This window comes from Stomoxys calcitrans, chromosome 3 (genome assembly GCF_963082655.1).
Source record: "Stomoxys calcitrans chromosome 3, idStoCalc2.1, whole genome shotgun sequence".
NCBI lineage: Eukaryota > Metazoa > Arthropoda > Insecta > Diptera > Muscidae > Stomoxys > Stomoxys calcitrans.
The window spans coordinates 3233359-3254206 of record NC_081554.1 but is presented as its reverse complement, the minus strand read 5'-3'; the positions used below and the strand labels follow the sequence as shown (position 1 = coordinate 3254206).

The 20848-nt window shown below is 37.7% G+C and overlaps 1 protein-coding gene and 1 long non-coding RNA gene across 7 annotated transcripts in view; both read right to left on the bottom strand.

Annotated features, from left to right (window-relative positions):
- The window catches only part of LOC106081269 (dual specificity calcium/calmodulin-dependent 3',5'-cyclic nucleotide phosphodiesterase 1), a 409355-nt gene that overhangs the window by 77486 nt on the left and 311021 nt on the right, over nt 1-20848 (bottom strand). For 5 of the 6 annotated variants that reach the window (XM_059364688.1, XM_059364687.1, XM_059364689.1 and 2 more), the window contains one exon: nt 9941-10273. In XM_059364688.1, the coding sequence (XP_059220671.1) occupies nt 9941-10273 (333 nt within the window). Of the gene's footprint in view, nt 1-9940; nt 10274-11056; nt 11301-20848 lie in introns of those variants that run through there. The other variant, XM_059364690.1, reaches the window with a different exon arrangement.
- On the bottom strand, nt 11401-12352 carry LOC131995740 (uncharacterized). The gene is made up of 2 exons (XR_009397588.1): nt 11624-12352; nt 11401-11549 (listed from the first exon to the last, which is right to left on the bottom strand). It is a non-coding gene; the product is annotated as an uncharacterized LOC131995740 (long non-coding RNA).

Genomic DNA, 20848 nt, shown 5'->3' with positions numbered 1-20848 from the left:
TGACCAATGAGAAAGCCCCCTTAATCTCACGGCAGTGGTCGCTGCAATTTGGGTAGCCACAATGTCCAGAGGTATAAGATGTAGCGTTAAATTCAGTGCATCGGATGGTGTCGTCCTCAGTGCGGCCGTGATGCACAAACAAGCCATCTTTTGGATCCGGTTTAGTATTGAGCAGTAGGTGGATTTTTGAAGCGCCGTTCACCAGACCACAACACCATATAGCATTATAGGTCTGACAACTGTAGTATATGCCCAATGCATGATCTCCAGATTATACTTCTTGAGCATTTAGAGTGCGCAGTTGTTATTTGATTTGGCTGAAAATTATGCACTATGATCGTTCCAATCGGTCTAAAACCTGATATAGCTCCCATATAAATTGTTCTCCCGAATACACCTCTGACGGTGTATTTTTTATGACCTTTAACAGGCGTACCAAGTATGTTTTAAATCGGTTCAACACCTGATGTAGCTCCCACATAAACCGATCTCCCGAATATACTTCTTGAGCCTCTTAAGGGCGCAATAAGAAATCCATGGGGATTTCTTGTCTCCGCCTATAATTTTTTAAGTTTCTGCCTATAAAGAGTAACCGTTCAAAGAACTTGACAAAAGCATACATGGTGGAGGGTATATAAGATTCGGCCCGGCTGAACTAAGCACGCTTTTACTTATATTATTTTGGTAGAAAATATAAATTTGTGTGCACATTAAATTTCCAAAGTTTGGCCCGTACGAACCTCAATTGTTGTCTTCTAGTGACTTCATTAACTTCTTCGCAGCAGTTTATTCATAATCATCGTCCTGAATTCGTTTCAGATAACATATAATCGACCATAAAATGCCTATCTCGTTGGCCAAGAAAACGTTATAAAATAAAGTGCTCCATGAATCAAGGACATTCGCCAAGTTGAAGCCATATAACGAAGGGGAACATAATAAAGATGTACTCTTGACACTGTTCATCACAAAATGTTCGACTTCACGGCGGATGATGGTGTTTTTTATGTTGTCGTTAATGTGATTTGTTGTTGTTATAGGATTTATCTTCACTTTTCAACACACATTTAAGAAATATTGAGTATATATATATATGCCCAACTCCTCCGCATACACACACACACACACACACTTATGCTCTAACAGAACAATGACGAAGCAATCAATTTGTATATAAAAAATCCTTGAAGAGACTCAATTTTCGTGCAAAATAATTGTGGGCCCTAGGATAGGTGGTTGCTTGGAGGTCGTATGGCCGTATGTGGGATTCTTAACGTTCTTCTTCGCTTGATGACTCTATTGTCTTCGGCAGCTTTGAACATATCCCAAAAGGTTCATTAGCTAACAAGCCCATGTGTAATGGCCCAACATCGATGGCATACGCATCGATGTATCCATGAGTGTAACCTTTTTTTGTTGTGCTTACACTCTTAACATCATGTTTGCCTGTGGCTTGAGTGCTTATAAATAGAAAGAGAGAGATATCAGAGGGAGAGCTGCGATGTGTTGTTAGCTCAAATAAGTTTTTAGGACATTTCAAGGGATTTGATTTCTGGAATTTGTTTACATATTCGCAACTTCACACTTTGGCATGAGTGCTGGTGATGGAAGCTGTAACCATTACCCATCTTAGTTAGCCATCCAAACTCATACACTCACACACATACATTGGAACATATATTTTTGTTGTTTGATTTTATTATTTGTTTTCTATTTGGTCGTTTTTATTGTCAGTCGTCATCATTGTCTATTTGCACAAAGGATATTTACATGTGAATCCTCCAGCAAACATTAGGACGCATGACCTTTGCCCATTGAAGAGGATTGCTTATTTTGCGTGTTCAAATGAAAGCACTTTAAATAGTTTTGGCTCCCTTTGCTGAACATTGTGGTTAGGCCTAATGTTTCTACGCTTTGAGTCGTTATGCCCTTTATTTTGCAATATAATTTTTTATTTGCAGGAAACTTAGATGAAGGCAGATAGTCATGGGAAAATGCGGCTTGGAACAAGTTTTAAGATGGGGACGAAAAAGTTTCTTTTCTTGGTTTTGATAGAATTTTGATTTACATAAAACATTTCGATTAATGCGGCGCTAATTAAAGGCCAGAACAAAATGAGCGCGTTGAACATTGGTGTTGGGCGTCGCGTTGCAAAAATGCAACTCTGTACACAAATTCCATCAAAGCAACGCGGAAAAGTTAAAGTTAAAAGTTAATTTTCAACTTTCACCCTTGAAACCGGGCGTCATTCGGGTTTGTCACACTTGAAGTAGTGTTTTTGGTCGTCAAAGTTAAAATTCTTCAACTTTTGCGAGCTGCTTTTTTAACATTTGTTTGCAGAGTTTCATTTTCCAACGCGTCGCTCCCAAACGCTCATTTAGTTCAATCTTTAAAAGAAGATTACGTCGCTTGCCCAAAACAGAAAGTGGAAAGGCCCCATGAACATTGCGGTTGTCAAAATGTACCATTCGAAAATGACACAAGCACATAAGAGAAAACGTAAACAAAGAATGAATGTAAAAAGGAATTAGTTGACATCTTCAATGGCAAGTACTGTCAAAAATTAAGAAAATTGACAGATAGCATTCCGTCCTTATTTATTTGTAAAAATTAAATATTTGAAATATAAAAAAATAATGGGGTTTAAAACACCACTATTCAGTCAATAAAATGGTTCTGCTCTGCTTTGGGAATAGCTGTGAAAACTTTAACAAAACATCTTAATTTTTTTAAACGTGGTTACATGACGATTTTTGTTTAATTACAATAATATTGTCTTTATTTTGCATTAGGAATAATTATTTTCACTGCTTTGTTTAATCATTTAGTCATGTGTAGAGATATATCCAAATGGGTCCAGATCGGACCACATTTGGATATAGCTGCCCTATAGACCGACCGCCCGATCTACCGATACAGGTTATCAAAATATCCATTTATTACCCGATTGCGATGAAAATGTTGAATGTCGTATTTAGCCAAATATAGTCCGATCTGAACGTTGTTCAACAAAAATGTGTAGTGAGGTACCAAAACCACTGTTTCAAATTTCATCAAAATCGGATGAAAAATGCTCCTTTTCTGGGCTCATAGAGTGTTGAGTCCAGAAAAGGAGCATTTTGAAAAATGTTTATTTTATAGGCTCAATACACTATATAGGGAGATCGGCCTGTATGGCATCTATATCCAAATATGGTCCGATCTGGTCCAAATAGCGCCGATATATCACTAATTCCGATTTTATGAGATCAGAAGGTCAGGTTTATATACAAAGAATACGAAATCTAGCTGCCAGACATATATTCGTCCGATTTTGCGAAATATTGCAATAAAGGGCTTACTTGTTAACCGATTCTCTCGAAATTTGGCAGGAAGGATTTTCTCTCGACTCTCAACATTATTGATTTCATTAATTTCATAAAAATCGGTTCAGATTTAGATATAACTGTCATATATGTATATCGAACGATTTTCACTTCTAGAGCCACTGGAAGCGCATCTATCGATCAATCTTGCCAAAATTGTGCTCAACGCTTTCCTCGATGTCTGTCACAATATTTAAGAAGTTTGGTCAAATTCGATTCAGAGTTAGATGTTGCTCCCATATATATGTTCTCCAGATTTGGGGTAATTTGCAATAATTTTGACATATGTCAACCGAAGTTTTTACAGTTTGAACATATTAGTTTTGCTCGAAATTTGATACGGATTGAAAACATCCGACGAGGTCCATCAAAATTGGTTTAGAATTAAATATACCTCCCACTTTGTACGTATAGGGTAGGTGTAGGTTATTATAAAGTTGGCACAGACCGACTTTTGCCTTTCCTTACTGGTTTTATATGAAGTTTGTGAGTTGTTCATTTAAAAAGACGAATAGAGTACAAGCCATGTTAGAGCGCCCTTCAAAGTATATTTGATTATTGTATATGTTCTTGATCATTGTCAGGGCTTACTAATAGAAGGTTACATAACTTGCCAAAAACAAAATGTGGAAAGGTCCCATGTACATTATGTATGTTAAAATTTAATGCCAAAAATTAGGGAAAACTATGAATATAATCAAATAATATATTGAAAACTATTTCACATCTCAAAAAAAAAAAAAAATGACGATAACTATTGAAAAATAAAGAAAAAATAATGTCGGCTGATTGTTTTCTATTTCTTGTTAAGTGGGTCCTAGATGGTGGTAAGATTATCTAGACATGTATGTTTATTCGTCCATTATAATTAAAATGAAGGTATTGAACAGTGAGACTTGGCAACGATTAGTTTATATACGTGGAAAATTTCAATGTCTTTTCCATATTTTACTCCAAAATGGAGTAAAATATGGATTGTTCTGTTCGGGACTCTTGACCCCAAATATGAATTTCAGAAAGATACACTACTCACAAAATTAACTTTTGTCCAATTGGGCATAAGTCCGCATATGCGGTATTATTCTTCACTTTCCTTTGGTTGAGTCTCATGGTGTCGTGATCGACCGATAAATTTGATTGGGGTTTTTTTTTGGAGAGGTACCTAATCCTTATTGTGAACATCAATTTGATACGCTTCTTTTATAAATATATATTTTTAATCCCAGTTATTAAAGTCGGAGGCTAGGAGATATTCTACTCTTGTTTTAAAAATTTTTCATTTGAACCATTTTTCTCTTTATATTTGGTTACTTTGAATAGATTCATGTTTTTGGTTTACAAAGTACATAGTTCCGCTTAAATTCATCTCCTTTTTTATGAATTGCGAGTGTGTGGAGTGTGCAACTCTTTAAATGTGGAGTGTGCAACGGACTTTTCTTTATCCGAGTTCGGATGGGTTGTCGGGGATCATAGCTCTTTCGTCGTCAGCACTTGCGGCGGCATAAACTATATGAGAGCAAATTAGATCCGGATCCGATTTGGCTTCTTTTGGTTGATTTGGTTCAAATTTGTTGATCTTCAGGACATACGCTAGGTCCATGACTAATGCTGGAGACATTTGTGAGGTATTCAGCCGTGTTAAACTACTTCATTAAGTGGTATCGCTATGCGCTACACGTTTTGGAAAAATGAACAACAACTTGAATGGGACTGCACTCAGTTTAAGTTCAAAGACGGGTGGTTTCGTATAATATGATATTGTTGTTTAACTATCAACAACAAAGAAATGTTTTTAAGTTCGTTCCACCCCGGTGTAAATGCTATACATGTATCGTCTCAAATGCTCAGGCATATACTATTGTACAAACGAGTAAGCATCCCATATAAATTATTTTAGTTGTTCTCGCAGGATTTGTAAAGGATACAAAGATTTATGTAACAATATTTGCAAATAAAATTCAGTATTTAACCTATAGTCTTTACCATTTAATCTTTTATCTTGCCATTTGCTTTCATTGAGTTTGCACGAAAGAATTTAGGTAGAGAGCTGGCCTTTAACCAATTCAAATATGTGTCGATATAATGGAGTGATTTATTAACCAAATAGGCGTCTACGGTGTTGTAATCACTTAACCTTCGTTTAAACAAACAAAGTTTGTTGTTTAACATGGTTTGATGAGAGTTATGTTTGTTTCCAAAGAAAAAGACATGTAACAAGTAAAAGCGTGCTAAGTTCTGCCGGGCCGTATCTTATGTACCCTCCACCAGATCGCATTTGTCAAGTTGTTTGGTCGATATCTCTTTCTAGACAAAAAAAGATAATGGATAAGAATTGCTATGCTTTTTTAACTATACCAAGTTATGAACCAAATGGGGCCATACTTGGTTTGGCTGTTGAAGACCAAAGTGGAATTCATTGTGCAAAATTTCACCAAAATCGGATAAGAATTGCTTTCTCTAGAGGATTAAGAAATTTTATCAGGAGATCGGTTAATATTGGAGCTATATCAGGTTGTGAACCGATTTGGATCATACTTGGCACAGTTGTTGGTGGTCAAACGAAATCACTTCATGCTAAATATCAGCTAAATCAGATAACAATTACGCTTTTAAGAGGCGCACGAAGTCAAGATCCGAGATCGGGTTATATGGTAGCTATATCAGGTTATGAACCGATTTGAACCATTCTTGGCGCAAATGTCAGAAGAAAATTAGGACAAAACATTTTGTGCAAAATTTCAGCCAAATCGGATTATAATTGCACCCTCTAGCGGCACAAGAAGTCAAGATCGGTTCATATGGCAGCTAAATCAAAACATGGACCGATATGGCCCATTTACAATCCCAACCGACTTACACTAATAAGAAGTATTTGTGGAAAATTTCAAGAGCCTATCTTAATGAAAGATCAAAAATTGGTTTATATTGGAAGTTGTATCAGGTTATGAACCGATTTAGACAATACTTGGCACAGTTGTTGATGGTCAAACCAAAACATTTCATGCAAAAAGAAGTATTTGTGTAAAATTTCAAGAGTTTAGCTTCACTCTTTCGAAAGTTTGCGTGCTTTCGACAGACAGACAGATTGACGGACGGGCAGGGCAAGCTTGACTTCAAATGTCATGACGATCAAGCATATATATACAGGGTGGCTGATGAATATTGCTACAATGATGAATATTGCTACATTTTTTTTTCGGTGTATGGAATACATTTTTCTTTTATTCATGTTAAATTAAATTATTAAATTAATTATTAAATTATTATTAATTAAATTAATTAATTAATTAATTAAATTAATTATTAAATTATTATTATTAAATAGAAAAAAAGTTATTACATTTTTTTTTGGTAGCGGCTTTCATCAGCCACCCTGTACACGCCCACACCTTCCCAGTAGTCCAGGCCGCTAGTTCCAAACCAGTTTATTCACTATTTTTAAAGTTATCAGAACTGTTTGCCCTTTTGTTTACTTTCAGTGTAAACAACTGGTGCATTTGCCATGGTTTTGTCATTGGAATAACCAGTTACACGTAGAACAAGTGCTTCAAGTAAATCAAACAAACTAGTTTCGTATATGGTTTCTTTCAATGTTTGAAAAATATTTTTTATTTTTCTGCTTGTTCTCGGTTTTTTCTCCGTTGAGAAATACATAAAAACTTCCGCCGAATTTTCTACAATAACAAAAAAGAAAACAAGTAAGAGCGTGCTAAGTTCGGCCGGGCCGAATTTTATATACCCTCCACCATGGATCGCATTTGTCGAGTTCTTTGCGCGGTATCTCTTTTTAGGCAAACAAAGAATAATGAATAAGAGCTGTTATGCTATTGGAGGTACATCAAGTAATAGTCCCATTCTGACCATTAATGAATTGAATGCTGAAATGTAGAAGTCATTGTGAAATATTTCAGTTCATTGGGATAAGAATTGCGCCTTGTAGTGGCTCAAGAAGCAAAATCGGAGATCGATAGGAGCTATATCAAGCTATAGATCGATGCAGACCATACCTTCACGTATGTTGAAGGTCACGGGAAAAGCCGTTGTGCAAAATTTTTGTCAAATCGGATGAGAAATGCGCCTTCTAGAGGCTCAAGAAGTCAAGACCCCAGATGGGTTTATATGGCAGCTATATCAGGTTATTTACCGATTTGCGCCATGTTGGAAGTCATAACAAAACACCTCATGCAAAATTTCAGCCAAATCGGATGAGAATTGCGCCTTCCAGCGGCTCAAGAAACAAGATCCAAGATCGGTTTATATGACAGCTATACCATGTTATAAACCGATTTGAATCATACTTAGCACAGTTGTTGGAAGTAAAACCAATACACCACGTGCAAAATTACAGCCCAATACGGTAAGAATTGTGCCACCTAAAAGCTGAAGAAGTCAAGACCCTAGATCGGTTTATATGGCAGCTATATAAGGTAATGCACCGATTTAGACCATACTTAGCATAGTTGTTGAAAGTAATACCAAAACACCACGAGCAAAATTTCAGTCAAATCAGGTGAGATTTGCTCCCTCTAGAGGCTTAAGAAGTCAAGACCCAAGATTGGTTTATATGGCAGCTATATCAAAACATGGACCGATATAGCCCATTTCTAATCCCAACCGACCTACACTAATAAGAAGTATTTGTGCAAAATTTCAAGCGGCTAGCATTACTCCTTCGAAAGTTGGCGTGCTTTCGACAGACAGACGGGCGGACAAACGGACATGGCTAGTTCGGCATAAAATGTCATGTCGAACATGACGAGTATTTCGAGGAGTTACAAACAGAATGACGAAATTAGTATATCCCCATCCTATGGTGGAGGATATAAAAATTGCCGACGGGAGGATTCGGACCTAGGTTTGCGAATCTGTCAGTGGCAAGTGATGCAAGTTCTTTCTTGCAAGCTAGAAGCACGATCATTTTGTTAAACCGACCCCTGTTAGCAGTATTTTTACTAGTACGGCAAGTAGTATTTGATGTCCAAATAACTAAATTTCTTAGAATTTCGCGTAAAATGGAACTGCAGAGACAAAATTGGCTTTAAAAGTTAACTACTGAACTAGATGATGGCGCCAACTGGTTAACAACTGGGTTACACCAGCAATCGTTGTTGACGCTTACGACTCTCAACGACCAAAACATAAAATGCTCTATTTTAAATTCGTTCAGCTATTGTATTTGTGCCGATGGGCATAAAATGATTGCCAATCATATTTTGCATTTTAAGCACTATGCACGGGTGGTCACATTGACCCCAACTGTATAGAAGAAACACACACGCAGCTACCGTTCAAAGTTATGAGAGCTGAAATTAATTTGCGTGCCTTGCAATAGATTGGGTAGAGAAAAAACGGCAGTAAGTCTGTCACTTTTGAACAGTCGGTGACAGAAAGAAAGCACGTCACTGATTACAGCAATTTTCTGTAGTTGCAGCTACTTTGTATATAAAGCATCTCACTATCCGCCACCTGTGGCCGCGCCCCGTAGCTCCCAGCTGAGCTTCTCGTTATGACCATGAACACCACACAAATTCAATCCGTGCGGTGCTCATAGCCATGCCGGAGATCCTTGTCATACTTTCACTGTATTTTAGCAGAAACCATACTGAAACTACGCATCTTCGAATTATGTTTTATTTCTTCCTACACACAAAAAAAAAAAAAATATTGGACAAATAATCTGTTTTATTTTTGTAGTAACTGTACGACATTTTTCTGCACCGTTAAACGTTAGTCGTGAATTTGCTACATTTTGATGTTAAAGTCACTTCAACTATGGTAAAACTTTTATGAACTTCGTCCGTGGTAAAGGATGGCTCTTTTACGCAAAAACTCAAAACTTCTTTTAAGCCAAAAATGTTTCGTTTACAGCAAAAGATAAGTTATTACACGAAATGATGATTGTTTTGATTTGTTTATAACTTGTGTCTCTTCCATTTGGCAGAGAGTGTAGTTAAAAAGACTACTTTCAGCTTTTGTTTTCATTGAGCAAAGTTCAGTCTACCAGCAGTCAGTATTGGGAAATTAGCGATCGTGTACGGATGTAAATTTGGAAAGTGAAAATATTTCAAATTTTTACTTTAAGTGAAAACATGCTCGTATATGCAACCAAAAAATTCCGCAACAAAGGGCGCTAGGCTGGAGGCAACAAGATTTTCTACAGCTCATAAATTGTTTGACAATATTTTGTGCCCTTGAGAAATATCCATCTTTTGTATTCGTCACAAATCTTTGCAATTTTAACGTAAACAAAGTCCCAAAGTTTTTCGTAAAAGAAGTTTACTTGTCGAAATGTTCGTTTATGTCAAATGATTTTTTTTTCGTGTGGGAATGCTTAATTAAAATCTACATCTATCTTTCAACTACATCGACTTTCTCTACATCCCTCGTCCTCATGCTTGTCATCGTCAAATGATTGCCCATTTTCAGTAAAATAAACCAAATCATGTGTTGAGTAGCTCAAAAGCAATTGCCGAATGGAAGTGGAAAAGTTAATGGGCAACAACCCAACACGTACCATCATGAGAATTGTTGTTTTTTTTTTTTGCAAAGAGGTAAGAGGCAACAATGATACTTACTTGCAACTTGACCATTCAGAGAAGACACAACGCTATTATTTGTAATTGAGAAATTCACACTTTCCGACGTGCCATCCACGCCGGGAGGGCTTGTGATTTTGGTAAAGTCGTGAGTATTGCTGTTGCTGATGCCACCACCTCCTCCCGAGCCAGGTCCACCACCCGATGTTGCTTGTGTGCTGGAGCTACAATCCAATGGAGTACTGGCAGCAAAGCCAATCTGTGAGGAACATCCAAGGTTGCCAGAGCTATTACTGTTACCCGCACCACCACCTACAGTCGAACAAGAGGAAGAATCCTCTCTTTTGGGTAGATTCTCAGGAGTGCTGGCGACTGCAATGAAATGAATGGGAAAATGGAACTTGAGTTATTTCTTTCATACCATGTGAAATGTTTATATTTCCAATTAAGCAATGTCATCATTTGATACTCTTTATGGCCTTATGTTCTAAACTTAAAAAAGGATAAATTGCCTGCTTTTCTTATCACTGAAGCGTATCGGCATCAGTCACTTTAGGCTTCCACTTCAAGAGATACCATACCTATACCATTAAGTATCCTAAAAGGTTTGGTGGCCAACATATGCTGCTGCTACCTGTTTGCAAACATTTTCAATTTAATTTATAACCGCCCACTAAATCCAAGAACACAGCATGGGAGCGTTGTTTGTGTGGGTAAGAGATGAAGTCTCTGCATGCTTCACTTTCCTTGAAGGACGAAAAAGCCACAGGTTTTGGGTCATTGAAAATTAATAGTAGCAACCCCTTTTATAATGCCACTCACTCACTCACTCACTGAAGAGGATGCGTTGAAGTAAATCTAATTGAAAATGAAGCAAGATATTCAAAAGGCATTTCATGTAGCAAACTACACAAAGAGAAATAAGTGCAGCAAAAACAGCAAGGTTATGGATCTAAGTTAGAGACTAAACCCAATAAATGATATCGTCAACTTGCCTGGGGAACATCTCAATGGCCTAACATGTCTTTGAAGCTTATGCTCCCAAATTCAAGGCCATGGGACCTTTTCGAACTTTAAGATTCTTACATTTAGCTTAATTTTTTTATTACAAGTATTAGCATATTCGGTTTCAAAATTTGAATAAATGATACGTACTCTTCTTCCTGTGTCCCATATTGTCCTAATCGGCGGCTCCTATCAGACTCCGCGAGGAGTTTTTGGCACATACTCAACCCCAAAATTAATAGAAATTGATTGTCCGATTTGAGACTCTTATTATTAGCCCTATATTGTGCCTATGGGGCTAATAATAGTTCGGCCCGGCCGAACTCAACTCCTTTTTACTTGTTTTTTTTTTAATTGCGAAAACAATTTCTTGAAAATATATATTTTTTTTTATAAAATACTGAAAATATTTTCAAAAGTTTTTGTGAATTTCAAAAAGTTGATTGTTAAAAATATTTTTCTCATTGGTGGTGTATTAAAAATCATGACATACATACATTTTATTTAGATTTATTTATTTATTTGTCAGGTTTCATTTCTTTTTGTTCACAACTCTTATTTTAATTTGAAATTTAATTGGAAAAGTTCAAAATAACTTGAGGAAACTCCAAATTGGCCTCAATAGCTGCATGAAAACAGGACCCTGAAAGACGAAAATAGGTCTGAAAAGTGTTGTTGTTTGAGGTATATCCCCATTTGGATTTGGGGTGTAATTACCCGGGGCCAAATTTCATACCGCCGCAGAACTTTGAATAGGTTTTCAGCCGCCTCCGTGTTTTGTGTTCCTTTTTCAATAGCAATTTGTAGCGAGAAGTCTTTTTCCATTAGGTCTCTCCATCGAAGTTTTGGTCTTCTATTCGTGCTTTAACAATCCGGACTGTTTTTGAAAGACTTCTCAACGGGGGCTTCTTCATTTAGTATAACAACATGATCTGGTCAACGTATTCCTTGTATTTTGATATGTTTAACTACGCCAACGATGTAATACAGCTCTTGTTCATATGAGACCGATATCCCATTGCAGATTGTTCCATAGATTTTACAAAGAATCTTTCTCCCAAACACTCCAGTTACTCCCTCGTCTACTTTCGCATGTACCCATGATTCGAAATCGCATGACAAAATGGGCAGTATCAGTGTCTTGTATGGGTTATATATCTTTTCGAGAGCTTTCTTTCCTGGAGCCTCAGGTTTGATTAGAATTGGCTGAAATTTAGTATGTGAAGTACACTTATGACCTTTAACACCTACTCCAAAAATATAGGCCCATAAAAGATACTTTCATAAATAGATTAGCCCCTCGCCGCATCCATCGAATTTTCTTCTTAAGCCCCTCTTTGGCGGTTATTCATTTGTTTGTTTTCTACAACACTCATCCTTACATTAATAACCAATCGTTTAATTTTTTGGCAGTGTCTTTTTGCATTCCTTGACTTTTGTCAACAAAAAATTCAGCTTTTCTGATGGGGTTGAGTGGTTGTATCATGGCAACAAAAGTCATATTCAACTACACAATAAAACTGGCCAAATTCCTTTATGAAAGAATTTGTTCTCCTTCTTCACCCTTCAAGAGCAACTTAAAAATTTCCTTTTATACTAATTGTTTTTAATAAAGAATTCAGTAAATTGAGTTAAAGAAAGGAATGCTTGCAAAATATGCAAAACTAGTTAAAGCGCCTTCGGTTCGGCCGGAACCAATTTTATATACCCTCCACCATGGATCGCATTTGACAAGTTCTTTAAATGCCTCTTTTAAATATTTAGGAGATACATGAAGTATGTATCGTACTTGTCATAACTATGAAAAGTCAAACACCACGTTTAAAATTTCAGCGAAAGGGATAATAATTGCACCTTTCGGAGGTTCCCGTTCGATGGGTTTATAGCCATAGCAAAGCTTTACTTGCGAAATTTTAGCCAAATCGGCCTACTAGAGGCTCCAGAAGCTATATCGGGTTATGAACCGATTTACACCATACTTGGCACGGTTGTTAGAAGTTAAAATAAAACCCCTCATGGTAAATTTTACTAAAAATCGAATAATAGTTGCTCCCTCAAGAGGCCTAAGAAGTCACGATATAACAGTGTACAGTTTTGTACTGTGCCAACAAATCGTGGACATTTGTGTGTAGTATGTATACCAAGAGATAAGGAATGTCTGTAAATAAATCTTAGATCATAAGATGAGCACATATAGAGACACTAATGTGGAAATAAACATTAAGATGCATTGTTTGTCCTTTGCTGACCTTCGTTGTCCCTAAGAGTGTATATATTTCGTCTATTGTTGACTATGTGAAATATCCTGTGTGTGGAAATGGGCTACATGTGTTTTGTATTTGTTGTCCTTAGTTGTTTAGCGTTGTATAGATTGTAGAATTTAAAGTATGAAGTGGAGGCCACCATAGCGCAGAGGTTAGCATGTCGGCCAAACGCCGGAATTCAAATCCCGGCGCGAACATCAGAAAATTTTCAGCCAACACCTTACAAATTTTCATTTGTAAGGTATTCTGCCATGTTAAAACTACTCTACCAAGTAGTGTCGCTCTGCGGCACGCCCTTTGGACTCGGCATAAAAAAGGAGTGCCTTTATCATTGAGCTTAGACATTAATCAGACTGCACTCATATGATATGATATGAGAGAAGCATTCCCTGTTCCTTAATGGAATGTTCATGGGATTTTTAGTAGTAGTAGCAGTTAGTAGTGGGTGTTATGTTTTGTTTCTAAGTTAAATGAAATGGGTTCTTTCCAAACCATTAAGAGAAACGCGCACAAACAGCTATATCAAAAAGTGGACCCATATTGTCCATTTACAATCTCAATCGGCCTACACTAATATGAAGTATTTGTGCAAAATTTCAAGAGTCTAGCTTTACTCCTTTGCAAATTAGCGCGACGGACAGACTGACGGAGAAGGTTCAATCGACTTAGAATGTCAATACCAACTAGAATATGTATAAAGGGTTTTCCAATATGGAATTGATAATTTTGAATTTAGTTTATGAACGCACTCTTACACTAATCGTCCAACTGTCATTGTCAATTTATTCAGTAAACTCAACATTTTTAACATGGTAAATTATACCAACGAACAATGTCTGCAAATCATAAAAATTTACTACCGAAATTCGATGTCGATGACCGCTACTTTAAGAGCGTAAATAATTTTCGGTGATATAGCTCATGGGTTCGTCAATAAGCAAAATATGCGTTATTAGTCAGGTGCATGTGTTTTGCGAATCAACACTTCATGCATAAAAACAGCTGTTTTTTGCGGTTTGCATGCCGGCGGCCTCATTGGGACATACTTCTTTGCCGACGGCGAAAATCGTTACGTAACCGTGAATGAGCCGCACCGTGCTTTGTGATTATTTTTGGCATGAAATGGAAGACCTGGACAACATCTGGTTTCAACAGGACGGTGCCCCAAGCCCTACAGCACACGTTACAATCGATTTATTGATTGTAACGGCCAATCGACTGGGCCATTCTCAAGAAATGGCCCAGTCGATTGGCGGCCTCGTTCGTGTGATTTGACGCATCTAGACTATTTTCTTTGGGGCTACGTCAAGTCATTGTTCTTTGCCAACGTCGAAAGAGAAATAGCGACTGTTTCAGCTGAAATGTATGGTCGAGTCATCGAAAATTTAGTCCAACGTATTGCAAACGTGCCCACCGTGACCATATGAACGAAATTGAGTTCTATTCATAAATGTTTTGATTGTACTCAAGCCGATGATAAAGTTTTTGAAATAGCTCAAAAGATTTGCGTTTTATTTGAAAACAAAAAAAAATTGTGTAGTCCTTATTTGAAAGCCCTATACGAACGGAATGACGAAATAAGTATACCGCCATCCTATGATGGAGTGTCTAGAAATGCAATGCAAATCCTTCAATAATTAAATATTATTAAATTGCAATGTAAAGGGTGATTTTTTTGAGGTTAGGATTTTCATGCATTAGTATTTGACAGATCACGTGGGATTTCAGACATGGTGTCAAAGAGAAAGATGCTCAGTATGCTTTGACATTTCATCATGAATAGACTTACTAACGAGCAACGCTTGCAAATCATTGAATTTTATTACCAAAATCAGTGTTCGGTTCGAAATGTGTTTATTCACCGTAACGTTGCGTCCAACAGCATCTTTGAAAAAATACGGTCCAATGATTCCACCAGCGTACAAACCACACCAAACAGTGCATTTTTCGGGATGCATGGGCAGTTCTTGAACGGCTTCTGGTTGCTCTTCACTCCAAATGCGGCAATTTTGCTTATTTACGTAGCCATTCAACCAGAAATGAGCCTCATCGCTGAACAAAATTTGTCAAAATTTGAACACATTTCGAACCGAACACTGATTTTGGTAATAAAATTCAATGATTTGCAAGCGTTGCTCGTTAGTAAGTCTATTCATGATGAAATGTCAAAGCATACTGAGCATCTTTCTCTTTGACACCATGTCTGAAATCCCACGTGATCTGTCAAATACTAATGCATGAAAATCCTAACCTCAAAAAAATCACCCTTTATTTGTATTCAGTTTTGGTAGTTGCTTGAAGAATTATGATCTCGACAACTTTTCTGGCATATCATTGGATATGAGAAGTTAACAAGTAAGAATCTTATATACCCTCCACCATGGGTCGCATTTGTCGAGTTTTTTTTATATCAAGTTATAGTCCGATTCGGACCATAAATAAATGCTGAACATTGTAGAAGTCATTGTGTAATATTTCGAAATATGCGTCTAAGACCCCATAAAGTATGTATATTCTTGATCGTCATGAAATTTTAAGTCGAACTAACCATGTCCGTCCGTCCGTCTTTCGAAAGCATGCTAACTTTCGAAGGAGTAAAGTTAGACGCTTCTTAATAGTGTAGGTCGGTTAGGATTGTAAATGGGCCAAATAGGTCCATGTTTTGATATAGCTGCCATATTGACTTCTTGAGCTTCTGGAGCCGCGCAATTCTTATACGATTTGGCTGAAATTTTGCACGTGGTGTTTTTGGTATCACATCCGACAACTGTGCCAGGTATGGTCTTAATCGGTTCATAACCTGATATAGCTGCCATATATATCGACCTTGGGTCTTGACTTCTAGAGAGAGCAATTCTTATCCGATTTGGTTGAAATTTTGCATGAAGTGTTCTGTGCCAAGTATAGTCTATATCAGTTCATAACCTGATATAGCCGCCATATAAACCAATCTCCCGAATAGACTTCTTGAGCCTCTAGAGGGCGCAATTCTTAGTCGATTTGGCCGAAATTTTGCATGAAGTTTTTTATTTTGACTTCCAACAACTGTGTTAAGTATCGTGTAAATCAGTCTATATCCTGATATAGCCGCCATATACTCCGATCTTCCGATTAGACTTCTTGGGCTTCTAGAGGGCGAAATTCTTATCCAATATGGTTGAAATTTTGCATATGTCGTTTTGGTATGACTTCCAACAAGTGTTCTAAGCATGGTTTAAATCGATATATAACCTGATATAGCTGCCATATGAACCGATCTCCTAGTTTGACTTTTTGAGCCGCTAGAGGGCGCAATTATTACTCGATTTGCCTGAAATTTTGGAGGTGGTGTTTTTCTATCCATGGTGGAGGGTATAAAAGATTGTTTTTTAAACCAAAATGTTGGAGGTTTTTGTGAGTACGTATTTCCAATTTGCGACTTTTTTTATTAGCGTGTGTTTAGTCAAATGATTAGGGACCTACTAATCGTAGCCTTTTCCAAATGGACATCCAGAAGAATTGTAACTCAGGTTGTCTACTTCATGGGCGAATTATGACCTTTGCAATTAGTATTTTAGCCTAGAAATATTTTTTTAATAATTCGCGCGGCTTAATTTTAAATGCACCGAGCATTATAATAAATATTCATCTCAACTGATTTCCTTCTCCAATTGTTTTCTCCAGTGTAGCATTGTTCGTAGGTAGGTATCATCACATTGATTGTCTTGCCCACAATTTACGAGCAGTACCCCAAAAAGAAAGGATGGTTGTGTGGTTTTGTGTGGGTGAGTTTTGATGAGAAACCGTCATCCAGGTTGATATGGCTTCGGAGAATATTGTTTGACATAGAATGAAGTGAATCCTTTACCCTTATTAAAAATGTAATGAGTTTTTGGGCAATAAAATGTGAAAGGGAAGGCATCCTGGTGATTCATAAATTCTTATGACCCCATTGAAATGATGAATCATCGTCGCTGATTTATTCTTTTTGTGATTTCGCAAAACATTAACGTGGCGTTTTCAAATCAAAGTACTCGACATCATTTTGATTTGCAACGTTTGTATTGATTTGGTATTTTGTCTGAAGAGTTGTACCTAAAGATATGACAATCAGTAATAATTGCAATGAGTGGTTATACAAAGGTGGAATAATAGGATTTACAGGTTAGATAGCGAGTGATTAATTCATTGTCCAAGTGTGAGGAAATATTTCACCACGTGTCTTGGGAAATCTGTTAGTGCTTGGTAGTGTTTTTACTTCATACCATGTTGTTCGCTGGGTTCTATTATGCGCTTTTGTTTTTGTTGGCTGGCTATAATGGCCATAGTCGTAATCATTTCTAACATTGGCTGCAGAACGGAATATGGACTAGTTGTGTTAAAAATAAGCTCCAACTGCTATTCTATAAATTATAACGACATTTCGTTGTTGATTCACTTGAGTTTTCTTATCAGTGGAAAGCCCCCAAAAAAAGCCAGCAGAATTAAAATCCAAACTGAAGTTGTGTTGTTTATAATAGGGAAAACTCCGCCCTTGAGTATTCAGTTTATTAACAAATACAGAGTGGTTAACACATAATCAAAAGAAACCTTTTACACTTCTCTTAGAATCAATCATGAAATTTTTTGCAATTTTTACGCTCTTGTTGCTGTCCCTGTTGGCCTTCGTTTCGGCCGATATTCGAGTAGCCGCTAATGAGGAAGAAGCCGATGCTCCTTGCAAGTGTACTCGTATTTTGGATCCTGTTTGTGCTACCGATTCCCAGACTTATCCCAATTCCTGCGAATTTTTGTGCGCTCAAAAGAAATTGGCCCGTAAAGGCAGAAGCATTGGTTTAGCTCATGCTGGCAAATGTTAGGGGGAGCAAATCTTAGATTCATCCTCGCATTTGTATGAGTTTGATGAGTTTGAATTAGCGAATATTTGGCTACTATTGATTTTATGCAAAGTTAATTTCCGATTATAAAATAAATTAAATATTTAAAAGCGTAAGAAACTTATTTGTTGTTTATTTATTATCTTTTAAGTGGAAGTTTAAAATTTTTATAAATAGATTATTCGTACGTGTTTTCAAATCATGATGGACTGTTATCGATAAGCCGATAGCTTGACAAATAAAAACAAAAATAATATATTGGCATTGTTTGTTTATTAGATTGAGATAAGCTGATAATAGTATTATGCAAAAAAAAACAAAAACATTTGAGACCAAATATATGATGTCCTTGATATGAAAATGTACACAGAAAAAGAAATATAAAACGGTTGCAATCACGATATTGGTTATATCAATCGCCGTTTTTTTTGAACGGGGGTCAATTAACTTTTTGTTGCATCATTAATTTTTTTTTTTTTTTTTTAATTTTTCAATTGATCCAATAAAAAAATTATTAAAATTGTTTGTCAGTTTAAGTATTTTTCGTGAGTAAGACGGATATCCATGTTGCTTGACTGTGGAACCAAATCATCTAAGGCGTTGGGCCCGGACGGAATCTCTACATTGATGTTAAAGAATCTGGATTCACCTGGAGATGAGTACCTTACTACTGTCCTCAACCTGTCTTTGAACAATCTTATAGTTCCCGATGTCTGGAAAATTGGCAGAGTGATCCTGCTACTGAAGCCTGGAAGGGACCCAAGTTTGGGGGAGTCGTACAGATCGATCTCCCTTCTCTCACCCGTGGCAAAGACGCTTGAGGCATTAGTCCTCCCAAGACTCGTAGGAGAATTTCCATTCGCCGAGCATCAATGGATGGATTTCGAAGACTGAATAGCACAACAACAGCTTTTCATGCCATCCGTGGCTTCAATCAGCCTAGGCCATGTGATAGGATGGTCCTCGTGGCATTGGACCTATCGAAGGCATTCGACACGGTCTGTCATGCCAAATTATTTGAGGACATCGCCAACTCGTCCCTCCAGCCAAGCTTAAAACGCTGGGTCGCGAATTATCTGTGTGGTCGCCAGTTATTTGTGGACTTTAGGGATAAGAAGTCGAACCACCGTAGAGTGAAACAGGGAGTGGAGTGATGTCTCCGGCACTGTTCAACCTCTACATATCCTCCGATTGTACGATCATGGCATCAGGCCCCCACCCATTGTTGACATCTGCGATTGGTTGAACGTCTACCTCAACGAACTTGCCTCATATTTCGCTGCTAGAAATCTGAAGATATCTGCCACCAAATCTTCAGCCATATTGTTCACTACAAATACGCGTGAGGTGAATACTGAGCTGACTGTGACGGTCGATGGAGAAATAATTCCTACCATCAAGTGTCCCAAAATACTTGGCTTCACATTTTACAGCTCTTACACATTCGAGTCACTTGCTGGCAGCAATTGAAAGAAAGCAATTGGCCGGTCTGTGGTAAGTTATGCAGCGCCAGTGTGGTCTCGTCAACTCTGTGACAAGCAGTAGAATAATATTCAGATCTGTCAAAATACCGCCCTCCGAACTGTAATGGGCCTCAGCTCCCATGTGGACCATCTCCATTAGGAGACAAAGATCCTTCCAGTGCAAATACAGAACTACATGCTGTCTAAGCAATACCTTTTGGGTTGTTATCACAGAGACCATCCAAATCATCTTCTTGTGGATAGATATTCACCGCCCAGAAGCCTTAAGGTAGATCTACATGATCTAGAGTGTGAGGTTCAGCAAGCAGGTCTAGACAACATTCATGCAGTCACGGTAGTAGATGCGGTAAATGGCTACCGCGTGAATGTAGTCCTTGGAGAACGACCGCCTGCCATTGCACCTGAAGAAATTGACCTCCCCCGGCAAACCAGAGTAGTTCTCAATTACGTTCCGGCAGATGCAGCCGCCTCAACTCCTACAGAGCAAGGATTGATGCCGACGTGCAAGATGTATGTCCCGATTGTAACCTGGGACTGTACGATACACGTCACCTGTTTAACTGCCCTGCCAGATCCACTCGACTCAGACCCAGATCCCTGTGGACGCACCCCATCTTAGTCGCAGAGTTCCTGGGTCTTGACACTCAATAGAATCAAGCAGACGAAAGATAGAGCACAATAAACTGCTACAACAACAACCACCAAATTTGTATATTAAATTTAAACTCTAATATCAAACATATTTCATTTGATATCCATATTGTACCGATCGCTAACAGCTTTGGACTGAGCGTTATTCCAAGTTGCCTAATTTTTATTCAAAAACATTCATTGTTTTGGGTTATCTAAGATTGCAAACAATCAAACAATCAGACGACAGAGAGTAGTGAAAACTTGCCTGGGATCCAGAGCCAACGTCTCCGGCTATATTTTCTGAATCCGACGCCAAAACTCCGAGCCCGTAGGGCTGATACTTACCTCACATAGCCCATACTCAGGTCTATTGATATCTCTCATCAAAGACATTACTTCTTCTGCCTTTTCATACCCCACATCCTAGGATGAGGGTATACTAATTACGTCGTTCTGTTAGAAATACATTGAAATAATGGTTGGATATAGCTTCCATATAGACCGATCTCTTGATTTAAGGTCTTGGGCCCATAAAAGGCGCATTAAAGTCCGATGTGGCCGAAATTTGGGATAGTGAGTTACGTTAAGCCCCTCGACATACTTCTGTAGTCTGGCATAGATCGGTCCAGGTTTGCATATAGCTGCAATATAGTCCGATCTTCAAAGTATATGTCTCGAGCTTATAAAAGGCGTATTTTTGATCCA